Genomic DNA, 27,911 nt, shown 5'->3' on the forward strand with positions numbered 1-27,911 from the left:
AGTCCAAAGATGTGCAGGTTAGGTGGATTGACCATGATAAATTGCCCCTTAGTGTCAAAAAGGTTAGGTGGGGTTACAAGGGTAGGATGAAGGTGTGGGCTTAAGTAGAGTGCTCTTTCCAAGGGCCAGTGCAGACTCGATGGGTCCAATGCCCAATGGCCTTCTTCTGCGCTCTAAATTCTATGATTCTATGAATGTAGGTAACATTTTGCCAAAACAACACCTTGTTAAACATAGCAGATTATTTCATTCTCCTTTCTTTTCAGAATTTAATATGTTATTAATCTAGAATTTCAAAATGAAACTGCAAGAATTACTGAACTGAAGTGAGAACTACTTCATCTGTTTTGCAATGCCTGATTAGAAAATCTAACTACAAATCCAATGACCATAACAGGGTAATTTAAATAAAATAATTACCACATCACGAAAGACAACTGCTCGCAAACGATTAATGTCCACATCTTGCAGTAATCTGTCAGGATCCTTAATTGGAGAAAGATTTCCAACGACATTTTCAACACCAGTCTGAAAAAGTAAACAACAGGTGACTCAAAATATCACCCCATTTCTGAAGTTGGTACTAATAAAGTACACATACAAGAGAGCTCCAGACATACGCTGAATTGGGGTTCAAATTCTGTAGCCACATTTCCAACATCATGCTCAATGGGAAGGCATTCTCACAAAATCTTCCTTAGAATTTAAACAGACAACCGACTGTGCATTTGAAGAATACACATTAAAAAGATATTTCCTTTGTAATGATAAAAAAACTGTATGGGCATGTAAATATTCACTTTATACAACAATTGAAGCTAATCAGAATTATGAACTTCACTTGCACCTATACAAAGGTACATTCCCTCATAAACCATAAGGCAAATGTTTTGCATTCATTCAAACACGAGAGACAGGGGGCGCAATTCTCCCATCGGGAGACTAAGTCCCGACGCCGGATTGAAAACCGGAGTGTGACTGACGGCGCCGCGTCATTTACGCGTGTCGAGCCTTGGCGCCGCGTAAATTACGCGGCTGGCGGCGCATAAATGACGTCACCCGCGCATGCGTAGGTTGGCCAGCGCCAACCCGCGCATGCGCAGTTGCCGTCCTTCCCACGGCCAGCCCGCAAGAAGATGTTGGTTGGATCTTGCGGTGCAGCAGAGGAAAGGAGGTCCTCCTTCAGAGACGCCGGCCCGCCGATCGGTGGGCACCGATCGTGGGCCAGACCCCTTTTGAGGCCTCCCCGGTGCAAGAATCCCCTCCCCCTCCCACAGGCCGCCCCACCCCAGCATTCCCGCGCTGTTCCTGCCGGCACCGACCAGGTGTGGACGGCGCCGGCGGGAACCTGTCGTGTTCAGCAGGCCGCTCGGCCCATCCGGGCCGGAGAATCGCCGCTCGCCCGTTACAAACGGCGAGCAGCGATTCTCCCAGCGGCCAGCCGTGAATCTCGCAGCGCCGGTTTGGGGGGGGGTGGGAGAATCGCGTGTGGGTGCCGGGGCGGCGTGGCGGGACTCGCTCGGCGCCCCGGCGATTCTCCCACCCGGCGTGGGGGGGGGGGGGGAGGGGGGGGGGGGAGAATTCCGCGCAGGATTTCTCGAAATATCCATCAGCTCAATCATCACAGAATTTTACTCTTGAAAAGAGAACAGAACCATCAACAGCGAATGGTCTCCAGATTCTTGGGGCTTGGTTATTTTTTTACACACAATTCTTTATTATAACAAAAGATAAACAATATTTCAACATTTGAACTTCAAACCTAACAAGAACAGCTTACATGTAACCCTAACACATTATTTCCCACTAAACAGCACGTAAAATTAACACACAGCTCTCAATTCCACTTACACAGTCAGGCAAAAATGATACTTGTATTACTGAACATCTTCCTGCCGGTAGAGCCTGTCTGAAAGCCTGTCTCTGCGCAGTTTTTAATGTTTTCTCCCAATCATCCTCCAATTCCTTCTGCCCCCACCTTTTCGAACAGGATTCTTTTATCTCTCTGAGCTCCACCCAGCCCCTCAAAGTTGGTTCTGTCCGGACGAATCCAGACTTGAACTCATCATCACTATCTGCACTTTTAATTACCCATTCCCGTTTACACAAAAGAATAGGGCCATGCTATGAATATGTAATTAACCTCCAATTTACGGGCAAAAGAGGCCATCAGATTTTATAATGGGCTAATGGCTGGCCAGACAAGAGTGTCCTGGAAGAGAGTGGATTTTGAGTGAATCACCCTGGCTGAACAGGGGTATATTGTTTATTCCCATCAATGTCCCATTTGTTTAGTCTGAATGGGACAAAATAACTCAGGCCAGATGTGGGCGTATACCTCTGACTCAGTGCTAGCAGGTTTACCCTCAGGCTGTTAACCCTTAAATTGCCCATTATATCTCCCATCCAATTTCTTAACATCTCACAGTCGTCACACTGGTGTCTCACAATTTTTTTCATTCACTGTAATAAAATGGTTCAAATTGCAAACCACAATTGAGTCTTGTTAAGATCCTAGACCAGACTCCTGCCCCCAGGTTTTGGATCCAGTTAGGGTCCAATATCATTTTGTTTCAAGTAGACAAAGTTTGAGATTCAAGGGGCGCGATTCACCGCAACGGCTGACGCCGGCGTGAAACCCGGAGTGTTTCACGACGGCGTCGGAGGCCGTTCCTCGCCCCCTATTCTCCCCCCCCGGGGGCTAGGAGCGGCATTGCGGGGAACTCGGCCGCCGGGCCTTGACGTGGCGTCAAGCCAATAATGACGCGGCCGGCGGCGCCTAAGTGACGTCAGCCGTGCATGCGCAGGTTGGCCGGCGCCAACCCCGCATGCGCGGTTGCCGTCTTCCCCTCCGCTGCCCCGCAAGACGTGGCGGCTTGATCTTGCGGGGCGGCGGAGGGGAAAGAGTGCGTCTCTTAGAGACGCTGGCCCGACGATCGGTGGGCACCGATCGCGGGCCAGTCCCCTCCCGAGCACGGCCGTGGTGCTCGATCCCCTCTCCGCCCCCCACAGGCCCCAAACTCACCTTTAGCATGATATTCATGCCGGCAGCGACCAGGTGCGGTTGCCGCCAGCGTCTACAGGTCGGGAACATCAGGCCGCTCGGCCCATCCGGGCCAGAGAATCGCGGGTCGCCGTCAAAAACGGCGACCCGCGATTCTCCGAGCAGCGTGGGGGGGGGGGGCGGGGAGAATCGTGGGGGTGCCAGAGCGGCCTTCCCGCGATTCTCCCACCCGGCCTGGGGAGCAGAGAATCGCGCCCAAGACTCAGTGAATAAGTCTGTAAGCTTTAATGAATTTTGAACAACCAAAATAAACTACTATACAAGACCAGAGAGATAAAACAATTTACTACATCTATGAATATCTAATATGAGATGCATGTGAATTAACAGGCAAACTGTGGTCTAACCACTGTTTTGCATAATAAATGGAAGATGAGACCAAGACAGAATTCATGAAGTTCTTAATACCCACTCAGACATCAGTAATACTTTATGTCAACCAATCTCATCAAAACCCCTGTCTCTCGAGAGGAATTCTAGTCTTCACCTTTGAAAATTTAACCTGAGGCTTCTCTCCAAATGTCATGTTGGTTCAACTCGGATAGTATCATTAACGATCTACCTCGCAGAGTTTCAATCTTGTCTCCCGAGATTCCGTTCCCCTGGGTTTATGAGACTATCCTCAAACACCAACTCACAAGCACAACTTCAGCATTTCGGCAATGCCAAGCAGAACACTACTGCTCCAAATGGCACCTTTGCTCCACAACGTCAGCATTTCAGCCATGCCAAGCAGAACACTACTGCTCCCAATGGCCTGCAGCACAAAATCACCAACCTTGGCTGCCTTCTTGGATCTTCAGGGCTTCTCTTGAACCATCATCTACCAAAATCAGACATCAACAATGGCTCACCTTTCAGGGTTTCGCTCTTGTCTCCTGAGATTCTGTTGCCCTAGATTCCTGAATATGTACCCAAGCACCAGCACACCAGCAGATCTTTGGCCGGGCCAAGCAGAACACGCTTGCTTCAAAGGGTTACCTTTGTCCCAATGGCCCAGTGCATAGAGTCATCAACCTTAGATGCCTTCTTCACTGAAAGTCTGCTTCCCACACCCCTTTTTATGATTAGAGCCTGTTTCTCTACCCTTTGGTTTGCAACTGTACTGAGAGCTCTTTCTGTCCCTGTCCCCTCTCAGGGACTCTTTTTTTGAGACCTTTCCACGTCCCCTCTCTCCCTCTGTGATGTCTCCCTGTCCCTTGATTGGGGTGATAGTGCTCCACTTCCAGTCACCTGACCTAGGTATTCACATCAATCTCCTTCTTGCATTAAGGCACTGGATCCACAAAACATAAGCATACTGATTATGGTATCTGCAACTCACTCCCAGTCTGCACATGTGCAAAAGTCCCATCAGCAGTTCAAGCTCACAACCTCCACTATGAATTTATGTTTAACTTTCATAACAGTTTTTGGTTCAGTATTAAAAACTAGAAGTTAGCTTTTTCAGACAAAAATAAGAAATGTAATATGCAATATAAATCTTGTGCTGTGTTACCTTGGATGTGTTGGATCCTGTTATACTCTGAAGATTCTCTTGGGGCTTATTGCTTGCTAGTGAAGTCTTTGTCATCCTGTCTCTTTGCCTCTGACGACATTCCAGGCAATTTCTCACAGCAACACAACAAACTGCAAGAGCATAATCAGATAAAGTTATTAATACAATCACTTTTCTCAAAGGGTAGATGATGGTGTAGTGGTATTCTCACTGGTCTAGTAATCCAGAGACCCAAGGTTATAGTCCAGAGACCTGGGTTTGAATCCCACCATGGTAGATGGTGAAATTTGAATTCCATTTTTAGTATGGCACGGTGGCAAAGTGATTAGCGCTGCTGCCTCACATTACTAGGGACCCAAGTTCAATTCCGGCCTCAGGTGACTGTCTTTGTGGAATTTACACTTTCTCCCGTGTCTGTTTGGGTTTCCTCCGGGTGCTCTGTTTCCTCCCACAGTCCAAATATGTGCAGGTTAGGTGGATTGGCCAGGCTAAATTGCCGCTTTGTGTCCTAAAGGTTAGGTGGGGTTACAGGGACAGGGTGGAGGCATGGGTTTAAGTAGGGTGCTTTTTCCAAGGGTCGGTGCAGACTCAATGGGCCAAATGGTCTCCTTCTGCACTATAGAGATTCTATTCTATGAAATTTACAGGTTAAATCACCATTTTAACACATACAAAATAAAACTAAAGACTTCCAGTAGCGGCCATGTCCGAATAGGTCACGCACACGGCAGCTCCCGCCAGGATCGGAGTTTTGAGCCTTTAAACGGAGCGGCAACGACACTTTGGCGGTGATTGCCGGCGTGGCAAAGGACGCTGGAGATTTCCCCCCACTGCTGCACGGAGGGAACCAAGAGCGGGGCCGTTAAAAGAGCGATTGCGGGGAAGCGAGCGGAGCGGGTCCGGGAGGACAAAATGGCGGCCGGCGCGGACAAAGCAGCGTGGGCCCAGTGGTCGAGAGAGCAGCAAAAGTTTTTGAGAAGCTGCTTCGCAGAGCTGAAGACGGAGATGCTGGCCCCTATGAAGGGTCCATGGAAAGATGGTGGAGACTCAGAAGGTGCAGGAGAAGGCAATTAAAGAGGTGGAGAGGAAGGTATCTGATAATGAGGATGAGATCCTGGGCCTGGCAGTCAGAGAGGAGGCACACGAGACCCTACACAAGAGATGGCAGGATGGATGACCTCAAGTATAGGTCCAGGAGTCACAACCTGAAGGTGCGGAGGGGGCGGACGCGAGTACGTATGTGACGACAATGCTGGGGTCGCTGATGGGCATGGAGGCCTTCCCACGGCCCTTGGAACTGGACGGGGCGTTTGGAGTCCTCGCGAGGAAGCCTAGGGCGAATGAACCACTGAGGGCGATGGTGATAAGGTTCCATCGCTTCACAGACAGGGAGCGTGTCTTGCGTTGGGCAAAGAAGGAGCGAAGCAGTAAATGGGAGAATGTAGAGATTTGCATATACCAGGACGTGGGAGCTGAACTGGCGAGGAGGCATGCGGGAGTCAACCGGGCTAAGGCGGTCCTCCACAGCAAAGGGGTGAAGTTTGGGTTCCTGCATCCAGCGAGGCCTTGGGTAACGTACAAGGACAGACACTATTACTTTGATACACCGGACGAGGCGTGGACTCGAACTAAGGGGCAGCTGCACGTGGGTGAAACACTCTGGTGGGGATGTGTAACCGGTTGTCGGCCTGATGTAAGATTCGCAGTAGAACTTACGGATGGATAGTCGGGTTGGGGAGCCTCTGGTGGGAGGGCTGGAGCGAGTGGGGGGGCGCGGGCACATGGCTGGCGAAAAAAGCGAGATGGCTAGTCGTCGGGGGGGGGGGGGTCCAACCACCCCCCCGGCCTGGCTGATCACGTGGAATGTGAGGGGTCTGAACGGGCCGGTCAAAAGAGCCCGCGTGTTCTCGCATTTAAAGGGATTAAAGGCGGTGTGGTGATATGATCTGCATACTTGTCTGCCATTGGGCCAGAACGTCGGCTTACCATTGGCCCTAGTCGGTCATGTGCCTCTCGACCGATTAACCACGCCTCTATTAACGAGGTATAAATGGTCAGACGCCTGACAATCGTCCCTTTCCATTGTAGACGCCCTGGGGAGAAGTTGCTCCTGTGTAGCGGTCTCGGCTACAGAGCACATGGAGCTACTGATCAGAGACGCTTACGTGGCTGGGATGCTGTCTCCCGTGATCCGCAAGCGGATGCTGGAAAGAGACGAACTCAGTTTAACTGAGACACTGACTCTCTCCGCCTCTCTGGAGGTCGCAGATCAAAGCGCTCGCACCTATGACCCTGGCCAGTTCTAGTCAATTAAAGCCAGACTTTGGTAAATCACTCGCCTCGCGTACAATTGATGGTACATCAATTTAATTGACTACGACTTTGAAGATGGAGTTTCTAATCAAGCCCGAATGCCTCCGCATCAGCCCGCAAACTCCGAACTCTGCAGAACTTTTCCAACTCTGGCTGACTTGCCTCGAAGGGTTCCTAGCATCTACAACCACCCCCCCCACCGGGGCACAGAAGCTGCACGTCCTCCACTCCAGCGTGGGTATCGATGCTTACGCAATAATCAAAGAGGAAACGGATTATAATGACGCTATACAAAAGCTAAAAGGACAATTCATCAAACCGGTCAACAGGGTATTCGCTCAACATCTGCTGGCCACCAGAAAGCAGGTCCCCGGTGAGTCTCTAAGCCAATACGCCCGGGCCCTCTATGCCCTGGGGAGAAGTTGCTCCTGTGTAGCGGTCTCGGCTACAGAGCACATGGAGCTACTGATCAGAAACGCTTACGTGGCTGGGATGCTGTCTCCCGTGATCCGCAAGCGGATGCTGGAAAGAGACGAACTCAGTTTAACTGAGACGCTGACTCTCTCCGCCTCTCTGGAGGTCGCAGATCAAAGCGCTCGCACCTATGACCCTGGCCAGGCCTCCTGGCACGCTTCCCGCCCGCCACCCGCCGCTCCCGACCTCCCTCAGGCTTGTGCCGCGGGACGCCCCGATAAATCCGCGGGGCCCCGCTGCTACTTTTGCGGGTACGCAAAACACCCTCGCGCTGCCCAGCCCGCTCCGCCCTCTGTAAGAGCTGCAGGAAGAAGGGCCACTACTCCACGGTCTGCCAGGCCAAAACGCTGTCTGCAGCGCTTCTGGAAGCTGCACAGCACTCCCACCCCCCCCCCCCCCCCCAACCCCCCGCCCCCAGGCCTCTGCAACCGGCCTGTGTGCCTCTCTCTCTCCCCCAGAGCCCCCCCAGCCGCTCCCGACTCACGCCCCGCCGGCCGACAAGCGCACCTCCCCGGCCCCTCCAGTTCTCTGCCTGCCCGCCGCGCACGTTTCTCCCCCCCCCCCCGCCCCTGGGCCCCGGCGCCCGACCGGCTCGTCTCTCCGGGCCCTTGCAGGGTCGATTTGCTGACCACTGGGAAGGCGGAGGCACAGCTGAGGATGGTGAAGGGGAAGGACACGAGTATGGGGAGAAAGCAAATAGGATGCTGGCGCACCAACTTCGCAGGAGAGGCGCAGCCAGGGAGATCGGGGGAGTGAGGGATAAAGAAGGCAATACGGTCTTGGGCCCAGAGAAGATCAGAACCCCCGAGGGGAGGCAAAGGGATGAAGCAATTTATGGATCAATTGAGGTTCCCAAGGGTGGACGAAGATCTGGTGGAGGCACTGGGGGCCTCGATTGAGTTGGAGGAGATAGTTAAGGGCCTAGAAAGTATGCAGTCGGGCAAGGCCCCGGGACCGGATGGCTTCCCTGTAGAATTCTACAAGAAATTCTCGGAGCTGCTGAGCCCACTCCTGCTACGAACCTTTAACGAGGCAAAAGAGAGAGGAACCCTCCTCCCGACGATGTCGCAGGCATTGACCTCGCTCATTTTGAAGAGGGAGAAGGATCCGCTTCTCTATTTGTCCTACAGGCCAATATCGCTCCTGAATGTGGATGCCAAACTGCTGGCAAAAATTTTGGCTACCAGAATAGATGACTGCATCCCGGGAGTGACTGAGGAGGACCAGATGGTTTTGTCAAGGGCAGACAATTGAACACAAACGTGAGGAGGCTCCTGAATATCATTATGATGCCCTCAGAAGGAGGAAACGCAGAAGTAGTGGCTGCAATGGATGCAGAGAAAGCCTTTGACAGGGTGGAATGGGAGTATGGAATGGGAGTACCTGTGGGAAGTGTTAGATAGGTTTGGATTTGGTGAGGGATTCATAGGGTGGGTCAAGTTATTGTATCAGGCCCCCGTAGCAAGTGTATCCACGAACCAGCTGAGGTCGGAGTATTTTAGACTGCATCGAGGGACGAGGCAGGGGTGCCCCCTATCCCCCTTACTATTTGCCCTGGCAATCGAGCCGTTGGCCATAGCGCTGAGGACTTCAAGAAATTGGAGGGGGCTGGTCCGGGAGGAGGAGGAGCACCGGGTTTCCCTCTACGCAGACAACCTGCTATTGTATATTTCGGACCCAATAGGGGGGATGGGGGAGATCATGCGGATCCTAAGGGTCTTTGGGAGTTTCTCGGGATACAAGTTGAACGTGGGGAAAAGTGAGCTATTTGTAATCCACGCTAGGGGTCAGGGTGAGAGACTGGGGGAGCTCCCGCTCAAGATGGTGGAGAAAAGTTTTCGTTACAGGTGGCCAGGAACTAGGATGCCCTACACAGGCTCAACCTATCTCGGCTTGTGGAGCAGATGGAGGAGACATTAAAAGGTGGGACATGCTCCCGCTTTCCCTGGCGGGAAGGGTGCAGACTGTGAAGATGACGGTTCTCCCCAGATTCCTGTTCGTTTTTCAGTGCCTTCTCATCTTCATCCCCAAATCCTTCTTCAAGCGGGTGAACAGGATTATTACAGGATTTGTGTGGGCAAACAAGAGAGGAGGCACAGGAAGGATGAGGGGGCCTCAGTTTGGAACCCGATACGGAACAACCATAGATTTGCTCCGGGCAGGATAGACAGGGGGTTTCAAGGCTGGTATAAGGCAGGCATTAGAAGGATGGTAGACCTGTTTATAGATGTGACTTCCCTAGCTTGAAGATGCTGGAGGAGAGGTTCGGCCTGCCCCCGGGAAATGCTTTCAGATACCTCCAAGTCCGTGGCTTTCTCAAAAAACAGGTCGGGACATTTCCGTTGCTAACCCCTCGAAGGATACAGGACAGGGTGGTGTCTGGCATCTGGGTAGGAGAGGGGGAGGTGTCGGACATCTACCAAGAGCTGCAGGAGGCGGAGGAAGCCTCAGTGGAGGAACTGAATGGCAAGTGGAAAGAGGAGCTGGGTGAGGAGCAAGATGAGGGCCTGTGGGCTGATTCCCTAGGCAGGGTAAATTCCTCCTCATCATGTGCCAGGCTCAGCTTAATTCAGTTTAAGGTGGTACACCAGGCTCACATGACGACGGCGAGAATGAGCACGTTCTTTGGGGTGGAGGGCAGGTGTGCGAGGTGTTCAGGGAGTCTGACGAACATGTCCATATGTTTTGGGCTTGCCCGCCGCTTAAAGAATTCTGGCAGGGCTTTGCGAGGACTATGTCCAAGATCTTGGACATGCGGGTGAAGCCGAGTCCAACAATAGCGATCTTTGGGGTGTCAGAGGATCCGGGAGTGCAGGACACGAAAGAGGCCGAGGTGTTGGCCTTTGCCTCTGTGGTAGCCCGGAGACGGATCTTGTTAATGTGGAGAGACTCGAAATCCCTGACTGTGGAGACCTGGATTAGTGACATGGCTGGGTTCCTCAGCATGGAGCGAATAAAGTTTGCCTTGAGAGGGTCCTTGCTGGGGTTCTTCCTGCGGTGGCAACCTTTCCTCGACTTTCTAGGAGAGCGGTAAAATGTCAGCTGCAGCAGCAAGTGGCGGAGGTGGGGGGGGGCGTTGAGGTGGGGGAACTGTCTATTTAATGTATATTTTCTTTTCGTATAATGAAAACAGCCACCTAGTTTATTTTCTGTTATTAGTTATGTAAAAATTCTGTTTTAAAAGGATTTAATGAAATCATTTAAACAAAAATAAAATAAAACTAAAGAAAAGTACATATCTTTTTGTGCCATGTGCACACGTGATTAAAACTTCAAAATTTCAAGCAGAAAAGTCCTAAAATCTCAAATTCAACGCAACAGATTGAATCTATGGCAAAAAATGTCTAAGGATTTTTTTGCAAAAGTTCCAACAAACAAGGTGCCCGTGTATTAGAACATAGAACAGTACAGCACAGAACAGGCCCTCCGGCCCTCGATGTTGTGCCGAGCAATGATCACCCTACTCAAACCCACGTATCCACCCTATACCCGTAACCCAACAACCCCCCTTAACCTTACTTTTTAGGACACTACGGGCAATTTAGCATGGCCAATCCACCTAACCCGCACATCTTTGGACTGTGGGAGGAAACCGGAGCACCCGGAGGAAACCCACGCACACACGGGGAGGACGTGCAGACTCCGCACAGACAGTGACCCAGCCGGGAATCGAACCTGGGACCCTGGAGCTGTGAAGCATTTATGCTAACCACTATGCTACCGTGCTGCCCCATTGAATAGTAAGGACAGAAAAATAATTTTAAGATCGACAAACTGACATTGAATTACATGTCCCCCTAACATGTCAGGAGAAACATTTTCAATTACAATTCAATACACGTGGATGGATTCATTCAGCAATACAACACTGGACTTCCGGTTGCGGCTATGCGGGGCTAAGCCGCACGTTCGGCAGCTCCCGCTTTAAGAGGACTTGTGGGCTCTTTTAAGGGCCCCAAACGGCGCTGATTCGACGATTCCCGGTGGATAAAGGGGTCTGGAGCAAAAACCCCCCCGGGATTTATGGTGCGGACTCGAAGTGGGGCGAGGAGAAAAACGGCAGCAGCTCCCCTGGAAAAGCGGGGGAAGGTGGACAAAATGGCGGCCAGTGGAGCCCCTGAGGAGTGGCGGCAGTGGGCTGAGGAGCAGCAGGCGGCCCTTCTGCGCTATTTCACGGAGCTGAAAGGAGAGTTGTTGGAATCCCTGAAGGTGACGACAAGTAAGCTGCTGGAGACCCAGACAACCCAGGGTGCAGCGATACTTGAGTTGCAGCAGAAGGCCTCTGAGCGCGAGGTGGAGGTTTCGGCCCTCGTGGGGAAGGTGGAGATACACGAGGCGCTTCATAAAAAGTGCAAGATCGGTTCGAGGAGATGGAGCTTCAGTCGCGGAGGAAGAACCTGCGGATCCTGGGCCTCGAGGAGGGGCTGGAGGGGTCGGAACTGCCGGCCTATGTGGCCGTGATGTTGAACTCGCTGGTGGGGGCAGGATCCTTCCATCTGCCCCTGGAGCTGGAGGGGGCCCACAGAGTACTGGCCAGGCGACCTAAGGCGAATGAACCCCCGCGGGCGGTCCTGGTGCGGTTCCATCGGTTCAGTGACCGGGAGTGTGTTGTCCGATGGGCCAAGAAGGTGAGGAGCAGTAAGTGGGAGAATTCGGTAGTGCGTATCTACCAGGACTGGAGTGCGGAGGTGGCCAAGCGGAGAACCGGGTTTAACCAGACGAAGGCGGTGCTCCATGGAAAGCAGGTGAAGTTCGGCATGTTGCCGCCTGCGCGCCTGTGGGTCACCTACAAGGACCGGCATCACTACTTTGAGTCCCCGGAGGAAGCGTGGGCCTTTGTGCAGGCTGAAAAGCTAGACTCGAACTAGAGATTGGGGGCTGTGGGAGTTTTTCTATTTCTGTATCATTGTTTATGCTGTAGCGGGTTATTCTGTTTGTTTCTGTTTTTTCTCTCGCTTTCGGACGGTTTTGTGTTCTAAGGGGGGTACTGGGGTTTGTGGTAGATCTGTGTCTTTGTTTGTACGGAGTTGGTGGTTGGGTTGGGACTGCGGTTTGGGAGCTGCGTTGGTGGGGTGGGGCAGTGTGAAAGCGCGGGCTTTTCTCTGGTTTCCCGCACTGCGGGACGAGGGGGTGGAGCTGGTGGCGAGGGGCGTGGTTATTAGACCGGGTTTCCCGCGCAGAAGCGGTGCCAAGGAGCTGATGCAGGGGAGGAGTGGGGAACCTCATATCGGGAGGGGTCGGAGTTAGAGCGGGAGCTGCCGGGGTCAGCAGAAGTCAGCTGGCTCACGGGAGTACAGTGGAGGGAGAGTTGCGGCGAGGAGGAGTCCTAGCCTGGGGGGGGGGGGGGGGGGGGGGGGGGGGGGATGGGATACCGGGTTGCTGCTGTATTGGCCAGGGAGGAGTTGGTGCCGGTCGGGGGGGGTCGGGGTGAGGTTCTATCGCCATGGGAAACGGGCCGAATGGGTGCTGGCCAGGGGCGGGCAGTCGATGGGCTATGGCTAGTCGAAGGGGGAGGGGGGCTTGGCTGTTCCGGCTGATTACGTGGAACGTGAGGGGGTTGAATGGGCCGGTTAAGCGGGCCCGGGTGTTTTCGCATCTGAAGGGCCTGAAGGCGACGTTGCCATGGTCCAGAGACCCGGCGGACCAGGTCCATCTGAAGAAGGGGTGGGTGGGGCAGGATTTCCACTCAGGGCTCGACTCGAAGAACCGGGGGGTGGCGATCCTGGTGGGGAAGAGGGTGGCGTTTGAGGCGTCTGAGGTTGTGGCTGATAGTGGCGGCAGATAAGTAATGGTGAGCGGTAAGCTGCAGGGGGAGAGGGTGGTGTTGGTTAATGTGTACGCCCTGAATTGGGATGATGCTGGTTTCATGAGGCGTATGTTGGGCCGCATTCCTGGCCTGGAGGTGGGGGGCTTGATCATAGGGGGGGACTTCAATACGGTGCTGGATCCCCTACTGGATTGTTCTAGTTCAAGGACAGGCAGGAGGCCAAGGCGGCCAAGGCGTTGAGGGGGTTTATGGACCAGATGGGAGGAGTGGATCCCTGGAGGTTCGGGAGGCCGAGGGCTCGGGAGTACTCTTTTTTCTCCCATGTGCACAGGGTTTATTCCCGCATTGATTTCTTTGTTTTGAGTAGGGGACTGGTCTCGAGGGTGGTGGAGGCCGAGTTTTCGGCTATTGCGATTTCGGACCATGGGTGGATCTGGAGATGGGGGAGGTGCGGGACCAGCGCCCGCTTTGGCATCTGGACGTGGGGTTGTTGGCTGATGAGGAGGTGTGTAGCAGGGTTCGGGGATGTATCGAGAGGTACCTCGAGGTCAATGATACTGGGGAGGTCCAGGTGGGGATGGTGTGGGAGGCTCTGAAGGCAGTGATTAGGGGGGAGCTGATCTCCATCCGAGCCCATAGGGAGAGGGGGGAGAGGAGGGAGAGACTGGTGGAGGAGCTGTTGAGTGTGGATAGGAGGTACGCGGAGGCCCCGGAGGAGGGGTTGCTGGGGGAGCGGCGTAGCTTGCAGGCCATGTTTGATTTATTGACCACCAGAAAGGCGGAGACACAGTGGAGGGAGACGCAGGGAGCGGTCTATGAGTATGGAGAGAAGGCGAGCAGGATGCTGGCGCACCAGCTTCGTAAGCGGGATGCGGCTAGGGAGATTGGTGGAGTGAAGGATAGAGATGGGAATGTGGGTCTTTTTGGAGCGGGGCAGGGATAGACGGGGGCTGGCACTGCCCAACCTCTCTGGGTACTATTGGGCGGCTAACGTCTCGATGGTACGTAAGTGGGTAATGGATGGGGAGGGAGCAGCATGGAAACGGATGGAGATGGCGTCCTGTGGAGGCACGAGCCTGAAGGCACTGGTAACAGCACCGCTGCCGCTCCCTCCAACGAGGTACACTACGAGCCCGGTGGTGGTGGCTACCCTCAAAATTTGGGGGCAGTGGAGGCGACACGGGGGGAAGTGGGGGGCTCGGTGGAGGCCCCGCTGCGGGGGAACCACCGGTTTGTCCCAGGGAACATGGATGGCGGTTTCCTGGGTTGGCACAGGGCGGGCATTAGGAAGTTGGGAGACCTGTTTATTGACGGGAGGTTCGCGAGCCTTGGTGAGCTGGAGGAGAAGTTTGAGCTCCCCCCGGGGAATATGTTCAGTTACCTTCAGGTCAAGGCGTTTGCTAGGCGACAGGTGGAGGGGTTCCCTTTGCTGCCCCCGCGGGGGGTAAGGGATAGGGTGCTTTCGGGGGTGTGGGTCGGGGATGGGAAGGTGTCTGACATCTACCAGGTAATGCAGGAGGTGGGGGAGGCGGCGGTTGAGGGAGGAGTTGAAGGCTAAGTGGGAGGTGGAGCTGGGGGAGTAGATTGAGGAGGGGACATGGGCGGACGCCCTGGAAAGGGTGAACTCCTCCTCTTCATTTGCGAGGCTTAGTCTCATCCAGTTCAAGGTGCTGCACCGGGCCCACATGTCCGGATCTAGGATGAGTAGGTTCTTTGGGGGCGAAGACAGATGCGTCAGGTGTTCGGGGAGTCCAGCGAACCATGCCCATATGTTCTGGGCATGCCCGGCACTGGAGGAGTTCTGGAAGGGGGTGGCGAGGACGGTGTCTAGGGTGGTGGGATCCAGGGTCAAGCCAGGCTGGGGACTCGCGATATTTGGGGTTGGGGTGGAGCCGGGAGTGCAGGAGGCGAAAGAGGCCGGTGTCTTGGCCTTTGCGTCCCTAGTAGCCCGGCGGAGGATCTTGCTGCAGTGGAAAGATGCGAGACCTCCGAGCGTGGAGACCTGGATTAATGACATGGTGGGATTCATCCAGCTGGAGAGGGTCAAATTCGCCCTGAGGGGGTCGGTACAAGGGTTCTTTAGGAGGTGGCAGCCTTTCCTCGACTTTCTGGCTCAACGATAAGGTACTAGGTCAGCAGCAGCAGCAACCTGGGGGGAGGGGGGGGGGGGGAAAGGGGGGGGAGGGTTTAGGGGGATAGTGTTTAAGTTAATTTGCTTATTGTTAATTTATTTTGTTGTTTATTGGGGTTGGGGGGTTTGTTATATGCGTTGTTACGGGTGCCGGGGGGTGTCTATTACTATTATTCTTATTGTTATTATTGTTTTGTTGATATATATATTTCAAAAAATTCCAATAAAAATTTTTTTTTTAAAAAAAGCAATACAACACTGGCTGATTTCAGGCTGGATAACTCTTTTGGCCAGCATTTACAAGATGGGCCAAATGGCTTCCTCCCAATCTGTAAATTCTCCTGTGCTTCTATTTTTGTACTCCTGAGAAATGATTGAGAGGAAATTTGAAGAAGATGTTCAAAATAATGAAGGCTCCAGAAATTGCCCCATCGGTAAGAGTTGAGAACCAGAGGGCAAAGGTCGAAAATAATTAGCAAAAGAACCAAAGGTAACAAGAGGAAAAATATTTTTTACTCTTAGTAGTTGAGACCTGGAATACACTGTCTGAGAGTTGGTGGAGACAGATACAATCATTGGGTCTTGAAAAGGAATCCGGCGAAGAAATAAATTGCGGGCTATGGGAAGGTGTGTGGGAATGAGAGTAGCCGAATTGCTGTGGCAGAGATTTGCCATCGGCTCAAAAGGTAGAATGGATTTCTTCTGTGCTTCAACATTTCCATGGTTTATTTTTTGCCATAGATTATTAAAAATCAAAAAGAAAAGTGTAATATAGTGCAAAAATAAGAAGCATGAAGCTAATGTATAGATGAGAAAAATATTGCGCATCAGTTGGTGCAGTCGGTAGGATGCTTATTTTGTGTCAGAGTTTATAGATTTAAGTTCTACTCAGCACAGACACATAATCTCAGCTGATGCTTCGGATTAAGATCGAGTTATTGTTAAAATAATCCACTTGTATTATGTTCTATTTTGATCGAAACTCTATAGGCGAAAACTTAAATCTAGAGTTCTGAAAATGGTGAAATGTACAACTTTTGTACAGAACCTGTAAACTTCTGGGGCAGGATACACATTGTTTGCATTCAAAGTTTAAACTATCTAACGATCCAGACTTGACTTTCCCTGTACTCTCCTCGCTGACCTCACACCTTTGGTCATCCAAAGCATTGTTGACCATATCCTAACTTCCAAGACCTGTTCACCCATCACCCCAGTGCCTGATTACCAATGTTGGCTCCCGGTCAGGCAATGCATTGATAAAAAAAATCTCATCCTTGTGTTCAAATACCGCAATCACCTCACCCCTCACAATCTCTAACCTCAACATTTCTACAAATCTCCAAGATGTCAGTACTCCTCCAAATTGGTCTTCTGTGTATTCCTGATTTTCACTGTTCCACCACTGGCATTGGGCCTTCAATTGCCTCAGTTAAATACTGCCTTATGCCTTTCTGACTCTAACTTACTTTCTTCAAGTCACTCTTTAAAACCCATCTCTTCGACCAAGTATTTGGTCTCCACATGTGGCTCATGTTAAAATGTTGCTCAGCTAATCAAAATCCCAGTCTATTAGTACTGGGACAGTGTACACCAGAATAGAACTGCTTCGGTAGCTTGAAATATCTCAAAACACAGACAGGTACCAACAGTGTGTAAAAGGTTATGGAATACAGTTACATGTGGATTGGCACTACTAAAAACAGTATAAATGGATGAGATCATAGCTATAAAAAAGATTAGCATTTCACATCATCTTTACTAACCACCAGATGTCTCAAAACACTTCAAAGCTAATAAATTATTTATGAAGCATAATAACTGTTATAATGCAAAAATCACGTACAGCAATTGTCTACAAACAGTGATGTGACAATAACCAAATAATGTGCTTTTGTGATGTTGGTTGAGGGATAAACATTAGTCAGGACATCGAGGATAACTCCTCTTGAAATAGCGTCATGGGATCTTTTATGTCCACTTAACGGAGCAGTGAGAGATTTGGTTTAACAATTCATCTAGAAGTCTGCACCTCCAACAGTGGAGCACTCCCTCAGGACTGCACTTGGGAGTGTCAACCTTTATTTGTGTGCTTGAGCCCTAGAATGAGATTTGAACACACAGCTTTCTGACTCAGAGGCATGAGTATTACCAGCTGAGCCACAGTTGACATATAAGCTAGAAGAAGGAACAGAGGTAAGATGAGATGAGAGAGGTTGAGGTCAATGGGCTGAGGGATGTATATTTCCACAGCAAATCATAATATGTTGTCTGTGAGCAAACTAATAAACAGGTAAAGTATTTGACTCACTGTCCATGAACTCATCCTTCATATGTACAAGGTACAGAACTGCGGCCTTTGACTATATTATTACAAAAATACACATCCGATCACTGCATTGTTGCAGCTACCACCTCTTGGATTAAATGTTAAATTGAAGACAGTCTGCTTGCTTCGATTGTCAGAAAAGATTTCATGGTACTAATCAAAGAGTAATCCATATTCTCCCAGTTTTCTAGTCAATAAACCACCCTCCAAACTGCACCAAGAAAGTATCAAATATGCGTTCCTTGCAGTATGTAAATTGGTTACCACATTTGTCAATATAAAAAACAAACTATTTGTAATAAACCCCTTTGGATATTCCGTGCATTTAACAGAAATACCACAGAAATGTAGGATTAAGTGGAAAACACCGGGGTTTGAGGAACTGGTAAACAAAGTTTAGAGTAATTGCAATTCATAGGGTGAACCATGTTTACCTAAAGGATAAAACCTGATGCATGAAAATAATAAACAATGGGTGGTCCTCTCGTAGCTTTGGAACGGAACCAGTTAGTCTGGTAAGATTGCAGCTGTCCCCATGAGAGCAAGAAATTATTCATGTTATTTTGCCACATCAAGAAAAGGTTGGAAAGCAACTGGTAAACAGACAAGATCTTCAATTATCCCCATACCTTTCAGGTCAAAGGGCAGGACTGGGAATGAAAGATAATTATAGGGTGGGATTTTCCAGGCTCCCCCACAGTGTTTTGCAGCAGCAAAGGCAGCCCGCTATTGGTTGGCGGCAGGATCTACTGGTCCCGCCGCTGTCAACGGGGTTTCACCTTCTATGCAACTGCTGGTAAACCCGCAGGGGTTCGCCGTGAGTGGGACTGGAACATCCTGATGGTGGGAACGGACGATAAATTCCGGCCTTAATTTGGATCTCTCTGAATCATCACGGTTGTGTCATGTTACTATGATAATAGATAGCATAGAGGCACTCCTTAATTTGGGTTTTTCTGTGTGGCCTTCTCACAGACACAGGCAGTTTTACGTTTGGAGCTGGAACAACTTGGAAATAGACAGATGGAGAAAGCTGCAAGACACTATAGAGCACTAAGCAAGAAGGCAGGGAAGTCCATGTTGGAGTGTCCACAATTGTGAGGTGCTTAAAGAGAGTTGAATGGTCACCTGGCCAAATGAACGGATGTCAAGAAATCTCAAAGCATGGAAAATATCAGGAACATTTGGAAGATTTGAAGTGAATTCATGAGAGCTGTGGCATACCTTAGTTTGGTCCCAGGAAAATTCTCACAATCTTGTAATCTATAGGGGACTCTTGGGAGAAATTTAAACAGAACGGGAAGTGGTATATTGAGCATTTTCCAGTAAAAATCTAAGTGTTTGCAAAATATAGTATGCTAAGTTAGTAGTACGTGCTGTGTGCAGTACAGCAAAATATTTTGTTTCAATCATTAAATCTTGTGGCACAATTCTTTCTGTTAACAAGTTGGAGTTTAGATTTTTTTTTAAAAGGTAACAGTCTCCCTCGGGATCACAACATTATGCTTTTATGATGCGGTAAAAGAGGTTTGATGAGGATAATATGGTAGGTGTGGTGTCTTTGAGCTTCCAAAAGATTTATTAAGAGGAAGGTGCAATATATTTACTCTCGAGAACAATGACAACAGTTTTTTAGGTCTGCAATGCTGAGAACGAGGCTTCCAAAGTCCCAGAAAGGTGTTAATATCTAAAGTTGTAAAGAGTTGTGCTGTAAACTATCCCTTCATTTCTAAGATAAAAGGAAGTTGGGTTCAATGATAATTAATTAGCATTCCCATTGCCATGGGGAAGAGGGCAGAGAAAACCATTTTGAGTACAGGCATCCCTACAAATCCATGAAAATCACAGATAGACTGTATTTCAGTTATTTCTTGTGTGGTCTGCAGCCAACTTGAATGGTAGGGAGCAAAAGACAGAATCAGGCATCTTGAGCAGAGAAAATACTGACTCTTTTGTTCACTATACAAAGCATGGGTGGGAGCTCACTCAGTTTGAAGACCAAATGCATGAGGAGTTAAAAGAGACTGCCCATTTTGAGATAATTCTGGGATTAGAAGTTACTGATGAGAGCTGGAATTCCGTGTGTAAGAGCGAAGAAGTAGAACATAGAACATAGAACAGTACAGCACAGAACAGGCCCTTCGGCCCTCAATGTTGTGCCGAGCCATGATCACCCTACTCAAACCCACGTATCCACCCTATACCCGTAACCCAACAACCCCCCCTTAACCTTACTTTTTAGGACACTACGGGCAATTTAGCATGGCCAATCCACCTAACCCGCACATCTTTGGACTGTGGGAGGAAACCGGAGCACCCGGAGGAAACCCACGCACACAGGGGGAGGACGTGCAGACTCCACACAGACAGTGACCCAGCCGGGAATCGAAAGTAACCATTTATTTCTAAAGTATGAGTTGCATACAAAAGTAAATAGCGTTTAGTCATTAGTGTTTTTTTGTAATTTTATCCAGTAACATTTTTTAAATGAGAATTTTTAACGTGCTATTCTTTCAGCTGTTAATTTTTAAAGGGCAATTCAAACTTCTAGTTAACGGTCTCTACGGAGTTTGTAACACAATGAGTAAAGGAGATAGAGTCTAGTTTTATTCATTATTTAGGGGTTAGTTGATTGAAAAGAGCTAAAAGAAGCTAAATATTAAAAGTGTCTTGAGTGTGGGAACTCAGTCTGTGTCTGATATAATGGATTAACCATTGTATTCCAGTGTATTCAGCACTGAGAACGTGTTGTTCTGGCTAATCCACTAATCAATTCTTAAGGTCTCTGCCAAGCTGTGAGACATAGCAAAATATGGGAAAACATATGCAGTAGCTTTCCTTAGACTTTGCACACAGATGCTAAGCTAGTTTTGATAGGCGCCAGTCAATATTATGTTTGATTAACAGATCATCCCCTAAGTAACAGACATTCATTTGAACAAATCAGGAGGTCTCAGCTGAGAATTACAAGCCAATGAAAGTAAATTAGGGGTTAAACCAGAGATAAGAATTCCCTTAAAAGTAGGACCTCATGGGTGAGGTCTTTGTTCCTGAATTCTTGAATCATCTACCTGTTTGTTTGTGTTAAAATGATTTCCTTTTGTGCTTTATGTTTTTTTGCCATGTGCTTGACTTTGTTATGTAGTGTTTGATATTTTGTTTCTAAGTCTTTATTCAGTTCTTATTCAAGTGTATACCAGTGAGTAATTAACAATAATAAAGTCATATTTTTGACACCTCCCATTAACCGGACTACCAATTCTTATTATAAGGTAAAATAAGAGTTCCAACAAAAGGCTATATAAAACAAAGTATAAAATCTTAAAGGCGGACGCAGGAGCTGAGGGATTTGGGGATAAATTTGCACAAATCGTTGAAGATGGCAGGGCAGGGATGAGGAAGCGGCTAATAGAAGAATATGGGGTCTTGGCCTTTAGAAATCGAGGCACAGAGGACGAAAGCAAGTTATGGTGGACATTTATAAAAACCTGGTTCGACCTCAAACAATAAATTGTGTCCAATTCTGGACACCACACTTCAAGGAGGGTGTGAAGATTTTAGAGAGAGTGAAGAATGGATTTACAACAATGGATCCAGGGATGAGGAACTACAGTTGCACAGCTAGATTGAATAAACTGGGGTTATTCTCTTTAGAGAAAAGAGGTTGGAGAGGAGATATTACAGAAGTGTTCAGAATTATGATGGCACTAGTTAGAGAAAAATCACAGAATTCCTACTGTTCATAAAGAGGCAATTCGGCCCATCAGGTCTGCACCAATCCTCCGAAAGAGGATACTACCTAGGTCTATCCCCGTAACCTTTTGGATACAACGGGGCCATTTAATGTGGCCAATTCTCCTAAGCTGCACATCTTTGGACTGTGGGAGGAAACTGGAGCACCCGAAGAAAACCTACGCAGACACAGGCAGAACGTGCAAACTCCACACAGTTACCCAAGACCAGACTCAAACCCGGGTCCATGGTGCTGTGAGGCAGCAGTGCTAGCCACTATGCCACCCGGTGGATCGAGAGAAGGCTCAAGAGTAGATAGAGAGAAACTACTGCTATTGGCAGAAGGATTGAACACCAGAAGGATCTGATTTGAAGTGATTGACAAAAGAACTCAACGCAACATGAAAACAAATTTTGCTATGCAGAAAGTGGTTGCGAACTGGGAAGCACTGCCTGAAAGGATGATGGAGGCTTTTAAAAGGAAATTGAATAAGCACCTGTAGTGAAAATACATTGCAGGACTACAGATAAATGACTGGGACTAGTTAAATTGCTCTTGCGAAAGGTTTGAAGGGCTGAGTGGCCCCCTTATGTCATAATCATTTTAAGATTCTACAAATATAAAACCTATAGACTCACCGAGCCTCAGGCATTGCCGCATTAATCCTCCAGATGACATGTTTTTTTCTGCTTCAATCTCACTGAAATTGAGTGAGCTCGAGAAAACCAGGACATCAACCATGGCCATTAGCCTGTTTAAGAATGTTACTGCTGTCTCTGTTGACATGCCTTGAGTTGCCTCAATGTTTTCCAGCTCAGTCTTTTAAAGAAAAACAGACAAAACACACATGTAATGGTACCAAAAAACATTTCCTTGGACAATACTTTTTGTTTTACACACTGTTGAAAATTAATTCAGATAAATATTGTAGCTGCTTAAATTTTAATTTTCAGCTTATTTACCCCCAAAAAACAATGGATTGTAGCATCTTACAATGTTCTACTACAATAGATAGCTTCTCATGCTATCATATACTATTAGAGTAAAGCTGAACACTTCAATTATTTTATCTTAGGTAAAATATATATACAGCATATAGAATGTTTTAACTTACGAGTGACTTCCCCGGGCTGTGGAGTCTCCCACTGTCCACTGGGGCTCTGGAATCCACTGTGTTGTTCTTTTGAAGATAGCAACAGTTTTTAATAACACGTGAGAGGAAAAGTGGGTATAACAGAGTTTATAAGGAAAATCTGTCCATATACAGGAAGGGCCAGTGAAACTGAAAATTACTTTCAATCAGGTACCAGAAAATTATATATGATGTGTTTAAGTGCAATTTGGACATTGTGTTACTGTAATTTACCAACATTCCCTGTGGATATATATCTTATTATTCAAATTAATTTCAAGATACCTTTTGAAAACTCAAATAGTTAAATTTAAGGATTTAAAAAATCATGTTTGAAATATTCTGAGAATCAAAATGAGTTAATCAAGTTCGGGGAACGTAATCTCTTATTGTTTTTCTAAAAAACAACTTTTGTCACAAAACATAAGACAAAGTGATTAAGTGCACCTCAAGCATTGCAGAGTTATATGCCTGTATTATATTAAAAAACTTCACGCAACTCTGAGGACAGTGGAGTCTACTTTCATTTTTGTCAAGTGGATAGCACCTTAGTAACGTACATTTTAATTTAATTAATGTGTCACTAATTATCATGTGAGCTAACCTTTTATTGCATTATTTTGTCTGCACACACCTAAATACTTGGTCCGCCTCATTTAAATGCCTCTCTCGTCATTCTCAGCTCCTAAGCTCCTACTTATACACGAACCAATACTCAGAATTTTCATTTTGCATGTCATAACTAAATATTTTCAGATATTATTGATATTTCAGCTATTTTTAAATTTTGCATTAACAGTTATGAGGGAAAATAATATTGGTCATTTACATGAAAAACATTTTAGCAATCAATATTTTTCAGGATTTAAAACATTTACAAATAATGCATATTTTTTAACCATTAAACATTTTGCAAGTGGATTTACATGGAAGTTCTCACACTCGTCATTTCAGCAGTAAATTCCTCACAGGTTTCAGGAAAATATTTGTGCTGAGTTTCAAGAGTTTCCATGGTTCATCTGCTAAAGTTACAGTGGACAAGCAGAAAAGAAAACCTTTTTTCTCCAATATTTTCATTCTGTCTATTCATTATTCTTTCCAAGTAAATTATCAGTTTGGATGTTAAAAACCAGGTCAGAGGGCTCCATTGTAACAAATTACTGACTTCCTTTTGTAGAAATCATTAATTAAAACGGAGACATTATTTGTTCCCACATTAAGCGATCATACAGAAGATACAATAACTTTCAAATAAATCAAATTTAATTAAAATTGAAAAGTAGAAATACTAACCTTAGAACTCTGCAAGAATACAACACAAAAAGAAAAGGGTAAGAATTAATCAAGAGAAATAAAATAATATCAATTAAATTCCTTATGGACTGATTTCATCCTTAAAAACTCAGTTATAAAAGGATGTGGGCCATGGATTTAATAATTGAATTTCTGATTTCTAACATACTTGAAACTGTCCTTTGCTAACATTTATCTTAGGATCTTTCAATCAGGTGACAAATTCAACATTAATTACTTTGATAGATGATTTTCCAAAAGACAAAAATAATTTAAATTATTTCAAATTTCTATTCTGTATCTTTATTTTGCAAAATTGTTCAGAAAACTCAACACCACCAACTGCCACTGGAATATCACAAAGATCTAAAAGGAATTGTGCTCAAAAACAATCAAACATAAACCCTGTACCAGGAAGTGAATTCTGATTAAGATCAACAATAAATGTACAGAACTGATCATGAAGGTTTTCCACTCAAATGCACCATGGAGTCATGGATGTGTACAACAATGGGCAGGAAGTGTGACGAAAGTAAGAAATTGGTATATATATATATATATATATTTTATTATATGTATATGGTGCAGTAATGATTATAAAATAATTTGTGTTGAGGTGTGTTTATATCTGCTGCAGTAATATTTTTAAAAATCCTGGTTTAAAGGACAGGCAGAATTTTTGAATGCAGAAGAAACTTCAGTAATTAGGTCATGGTATTTGAGTGGGATAAAGATCATGTAGTAATGGAGGAGCCAGGCCTGTGGCAATCAATGTTGAGTTAGTTTCTACAAGTTGTGAGCTGAACAACAGCTTTTACAAAAGGCTGTCAGGTTAAGCAGTAGTCTGACACAGAGCAGAATCTGCAGACTGTTTCCTGACATGATCCCTCTCTCTTTTCAAGCAGTCTTTTAAAATAACTCTTTGTCCAGAGGCCGGCAAGTAATCTTGTGCTTGTTGACTTTGTATTTTTTGACCTGTGATGGGTTTTGCTTGATTGGAGATAAAGGTACCAGTTAGAAATTAAAGTGTTTCCTTTTATTGTTAAACACTGTTTAACTGGTAATTGTAAGCTATAGTTCTGTGATATTAAGGTAGTTTAATATGGTGTATGGTGGAAACGTACTAACTGGGTGGCACTGGTAGCTCAAGAAATGTGGTACTCAAGATTTGACAAAGTTCGGTAAGGTTTGCAGGTTCAGGCAAGACTTCCTCCTCTGCGTTTTCCAGCAGTTACAATCAAAAACAATTTCATGACTTAAAAACAAAAGGCATGCACTTCCATCTTACGTCCAAACTTGGTTTCTTAAAGATATGTGGCTCTCTTGCAAGTGACAATTAAGTTATTTTGTTCCACTACCGTTTTTTTGTAATTTAACTGCTAATTTTTCACTTTCTGCCCACCATTATCTCATATCATTCTGGAAGATGCCCTCAGTGAAAATAGCATCTCCCACAAAAAATGGGTATTTCACATGGGAATCCCTCTTACGTTAACGAGCTAGTTGATGAGAAGGAGCATTCTACAACTATAAATGGAGGCATATGTGTCTGTATTGGAGGTGGTCAGAGCAGACTACATTTGTCCAAGGAGGTAGGTGTATAGGTGACATATATTTAATCTGGGTACATCTTAAGAGCTCTGTCTGAATCACATATACTTTAGTTGGAACTCAAGAGTCTTGAAGTCTTTTGTCCATTCCAGTCAGGTCTCCAACTTTTGTCCATGACAGAAATGGCTCTACCTTTGGCAGCAAAAGCCATTGTTTCTTTTTAAATCATTGGTACACGCTGTTTTCAAGCGGCCTTGAGTATTATTTCAATTAATCTAACGTAGAGTGCTGCACACATCAGGTCGCTGATGATTTGCTTGCCAGGTCATAAGAACGTCATAATTCTTCCAAAGAAAATCAATCAAGAGTGAGATCTTCACTTTTTCACTATAACTGAGTTTCTAAAAGACATTGGTGAAACCCATGTGAACCTAAGAGTTTCTTTCACCAATACAATGGTACTTAGGAATAAAAAAGGGTTTGCAGTTTATATATGCTCAAGTTATATGAGGCCATAAGGGAACACCCAGAGGAAACCTACACAGGCACAGGGAGAACATACAAACTCCACACAGTCACCCAAAGCCCAAATCAAACCAGGGTGTCTGGTGCTGAGGCAGCAGTGCTTACCACTGTGCCATTGCGCTGCCTCAGACCTGACTTGATTATATTAAACTCGACTGGATCTTGCTCTCCTCTGTCAGAACCATCACTATTGAAGGATGATCCTGGAGGGCAAAGAGAAGCCAGGTTAATACTCTATTAACAGCTTCATTATGCCTCATCCCTGAACTCTTCAACCTCAGCCAAAGCAGTGCGAGAAGCTCATAAATGCTTAGTCGGCAAGATGAAAACCAACTGTTCATCTGGCCCTTGCTGATTCGCCCCCATTCTCAATGAGCTAAACCTCTGCCTAACCTCCTTCATTTTTATCCTGAACATCCAACTTTCTCAAATTCTTTTCCCCAACCCCATTACTAGAATCTCCTGTTCGACTTCTCCAAGCTCAACTCATCCATAAACTCCAAATAGAAACGAGTCAGACAAAAACAAGGGCAGTAGATTGGAATCGGTTAAGTTTTAGGAAAAGGTGTGGGCAAGCTGAGGTGAGTGGAAAATAAATCAATACAGGAAAGTTTGCATGTTTTTAAAAACGTTTAGAATAAATTCTGAAAATTACAGCAAATTTGAGAATGCTGCTAATAAATGAAGAGGTAAGGAACAAAATAACCTCATAAAATATTTTAGAAGAGAGTGATCTAATCTGAATAAATATTTTATGAACAGTAAAGTCTAAAAATGCATCAGGGAATTGTTAAATATGTGGTGTAATAATCAAGAAGAAAAACATTTGTTGGTTGGGAAGAAACAGAAATTGGTGAAAATACTTAAAAATAGCTTTTACTCCAAAATGTGCAAAAGAGGAAATTGAGGAGGAATTAGTTAAAAGTGAGATAAACGATATAAATGCTCCCGGTTCAGGAACCAACCTTCACTATGAGCATTATACATATAGATACCTCAGAATTAACTGGAGTGTCAACCATACCCATTTCCAAGCATAATTCGCTCACGCACCTCTGCTGTGCAGCCTAAACTGGAAAATCTCCTCTTTTGAGTAATATACTTGTTAACATATAAATGACAATATTGAAGTACACTAAACTGTAATATCACTGCTTGGCCACATTTAGGTTCTGTACAAAGTGTAGAATGAAGAACTCATATAAAATCATCAGACTAAATTTTACTTACTTTGTGATGACAACATAGAATTCAATGTAAGCAGTTAACAGCAAACTTATTTGCATGATCATGTAACCTGTACACCTCTGCATGTTTACACCTAAAACTTCATATTTGTTAAATTAATGGTTAACTTTGCAATTACTGAATTAATTTAAAAAGGCAGAAATGTTTAACTTTAACTATATAACTTTAACCCAATAATTTATGCCTAATACAGAAAAAGTTTACATTATTTTACAGAATTACTGACTCTAATTCTGGTCATTAACATTAGAATGTATCATATTTCACACTTACAGAAGGGGATGTTGCCGCTGATAACAAAGGTAAAATTCCTCCACAAGCAATGATTATGTTGTCTACCATCTGGGAAATTAGGTGAATTGTATTGTGCACAAAAATAATGTTCTCATTGCTATTCACAAAATCCATCACTGACTTTGTTGTGTGGCTGCAAAAACACAAATTATTACAATAACAATGTTACTATTCGTTAAATTGCTAGTCTGAAATTGTTAAATCGCTTTGGAAACATTAGAATTGGTTAGATTTGCTGCAATTAAACTTGAACCAGCCAAGTGAAATAGAAAGGAAGGGAAAGTAGATTAAATTTCAAGAGTCAGCAAAATAATAGCCTCTGATTTCTTTGGTGTGATTATCTCACAGTTAGCATATGTCAGTCACAGGTACAGTTTTCCATCCATGTATCTAAAGGGGATATAAAAGGTTTTGACTGGAAAATACAAATAATATCTGTTCCATAATTACCAGGATTTGGCCAACACTAACTTCACTCATAATGCAGCAATATATTTATTTAGCACCTTTGAAGTAGATAAATATCCCAAGGTAATTCAAAAATGTAATTAGATGAAAA

At 46.3% G+C, this 27,911-nt stretch overlaps 1 protein-coding gene across 8 annotated transcripts in view; it reads right to left on the reverse strand.

Annotated features, from left to right (window-relative positions):
- Positions 1 to 27,911, reverse strand: part of nbeaa (neurobeachin a) — a 1,044,979-nt gene that overhangs the window by 671,743 nt on the left and 345,325 nt on the right. For all 8 annotated transcript variants that reach the window (XM_038817846.1, XM_038817850.1, XM_038817848.1 and 5 more), the window contains exons 24-29: positions 27,332 to 27,485; positions 23,735 to 23,743; positions 22,424 to 22,489; positions 21,948 to 22,128; positions 4,563 to 4,693; positions 421 to 528 (exon numbers count right to left, since the gene is read on the reverse strand). In XM_038817846.1, the coding sequence (XP_038673774.1) occupies positions 421 to 528; positions 4,563 to 4,693; positions 21,948 to 22,128; positions 22,424 to 22,489; positions 23,735 to 23,743; positions 27,332 to 27,485 (649 nt within the window). The remainder of the gene's footprint in view (positions 1 to 420; positions 529 to 4,562; positions 4,694 to 21,947; positions 22,129 to 22,423; positions 22,490 to 23,734; positions 23,744 to 27,331; positions 27,486 to 27,911) is intronic.

Source organism: Scyliorhinus canicula, chromosome 14 (assembly GCF_902713615.1).
Source record: "Scyliorhinus canicula chromosome 14, sScyCan1.1, whole genome shotgun sequence".
NCBI classification, from domain to species: Eukaryota; Metazoa; Chordata; class Chondrichthyes; order Carcharhiniformes; family Scyliorhinidae; genus Scyliorhinus; species Scyliorhinus canicula.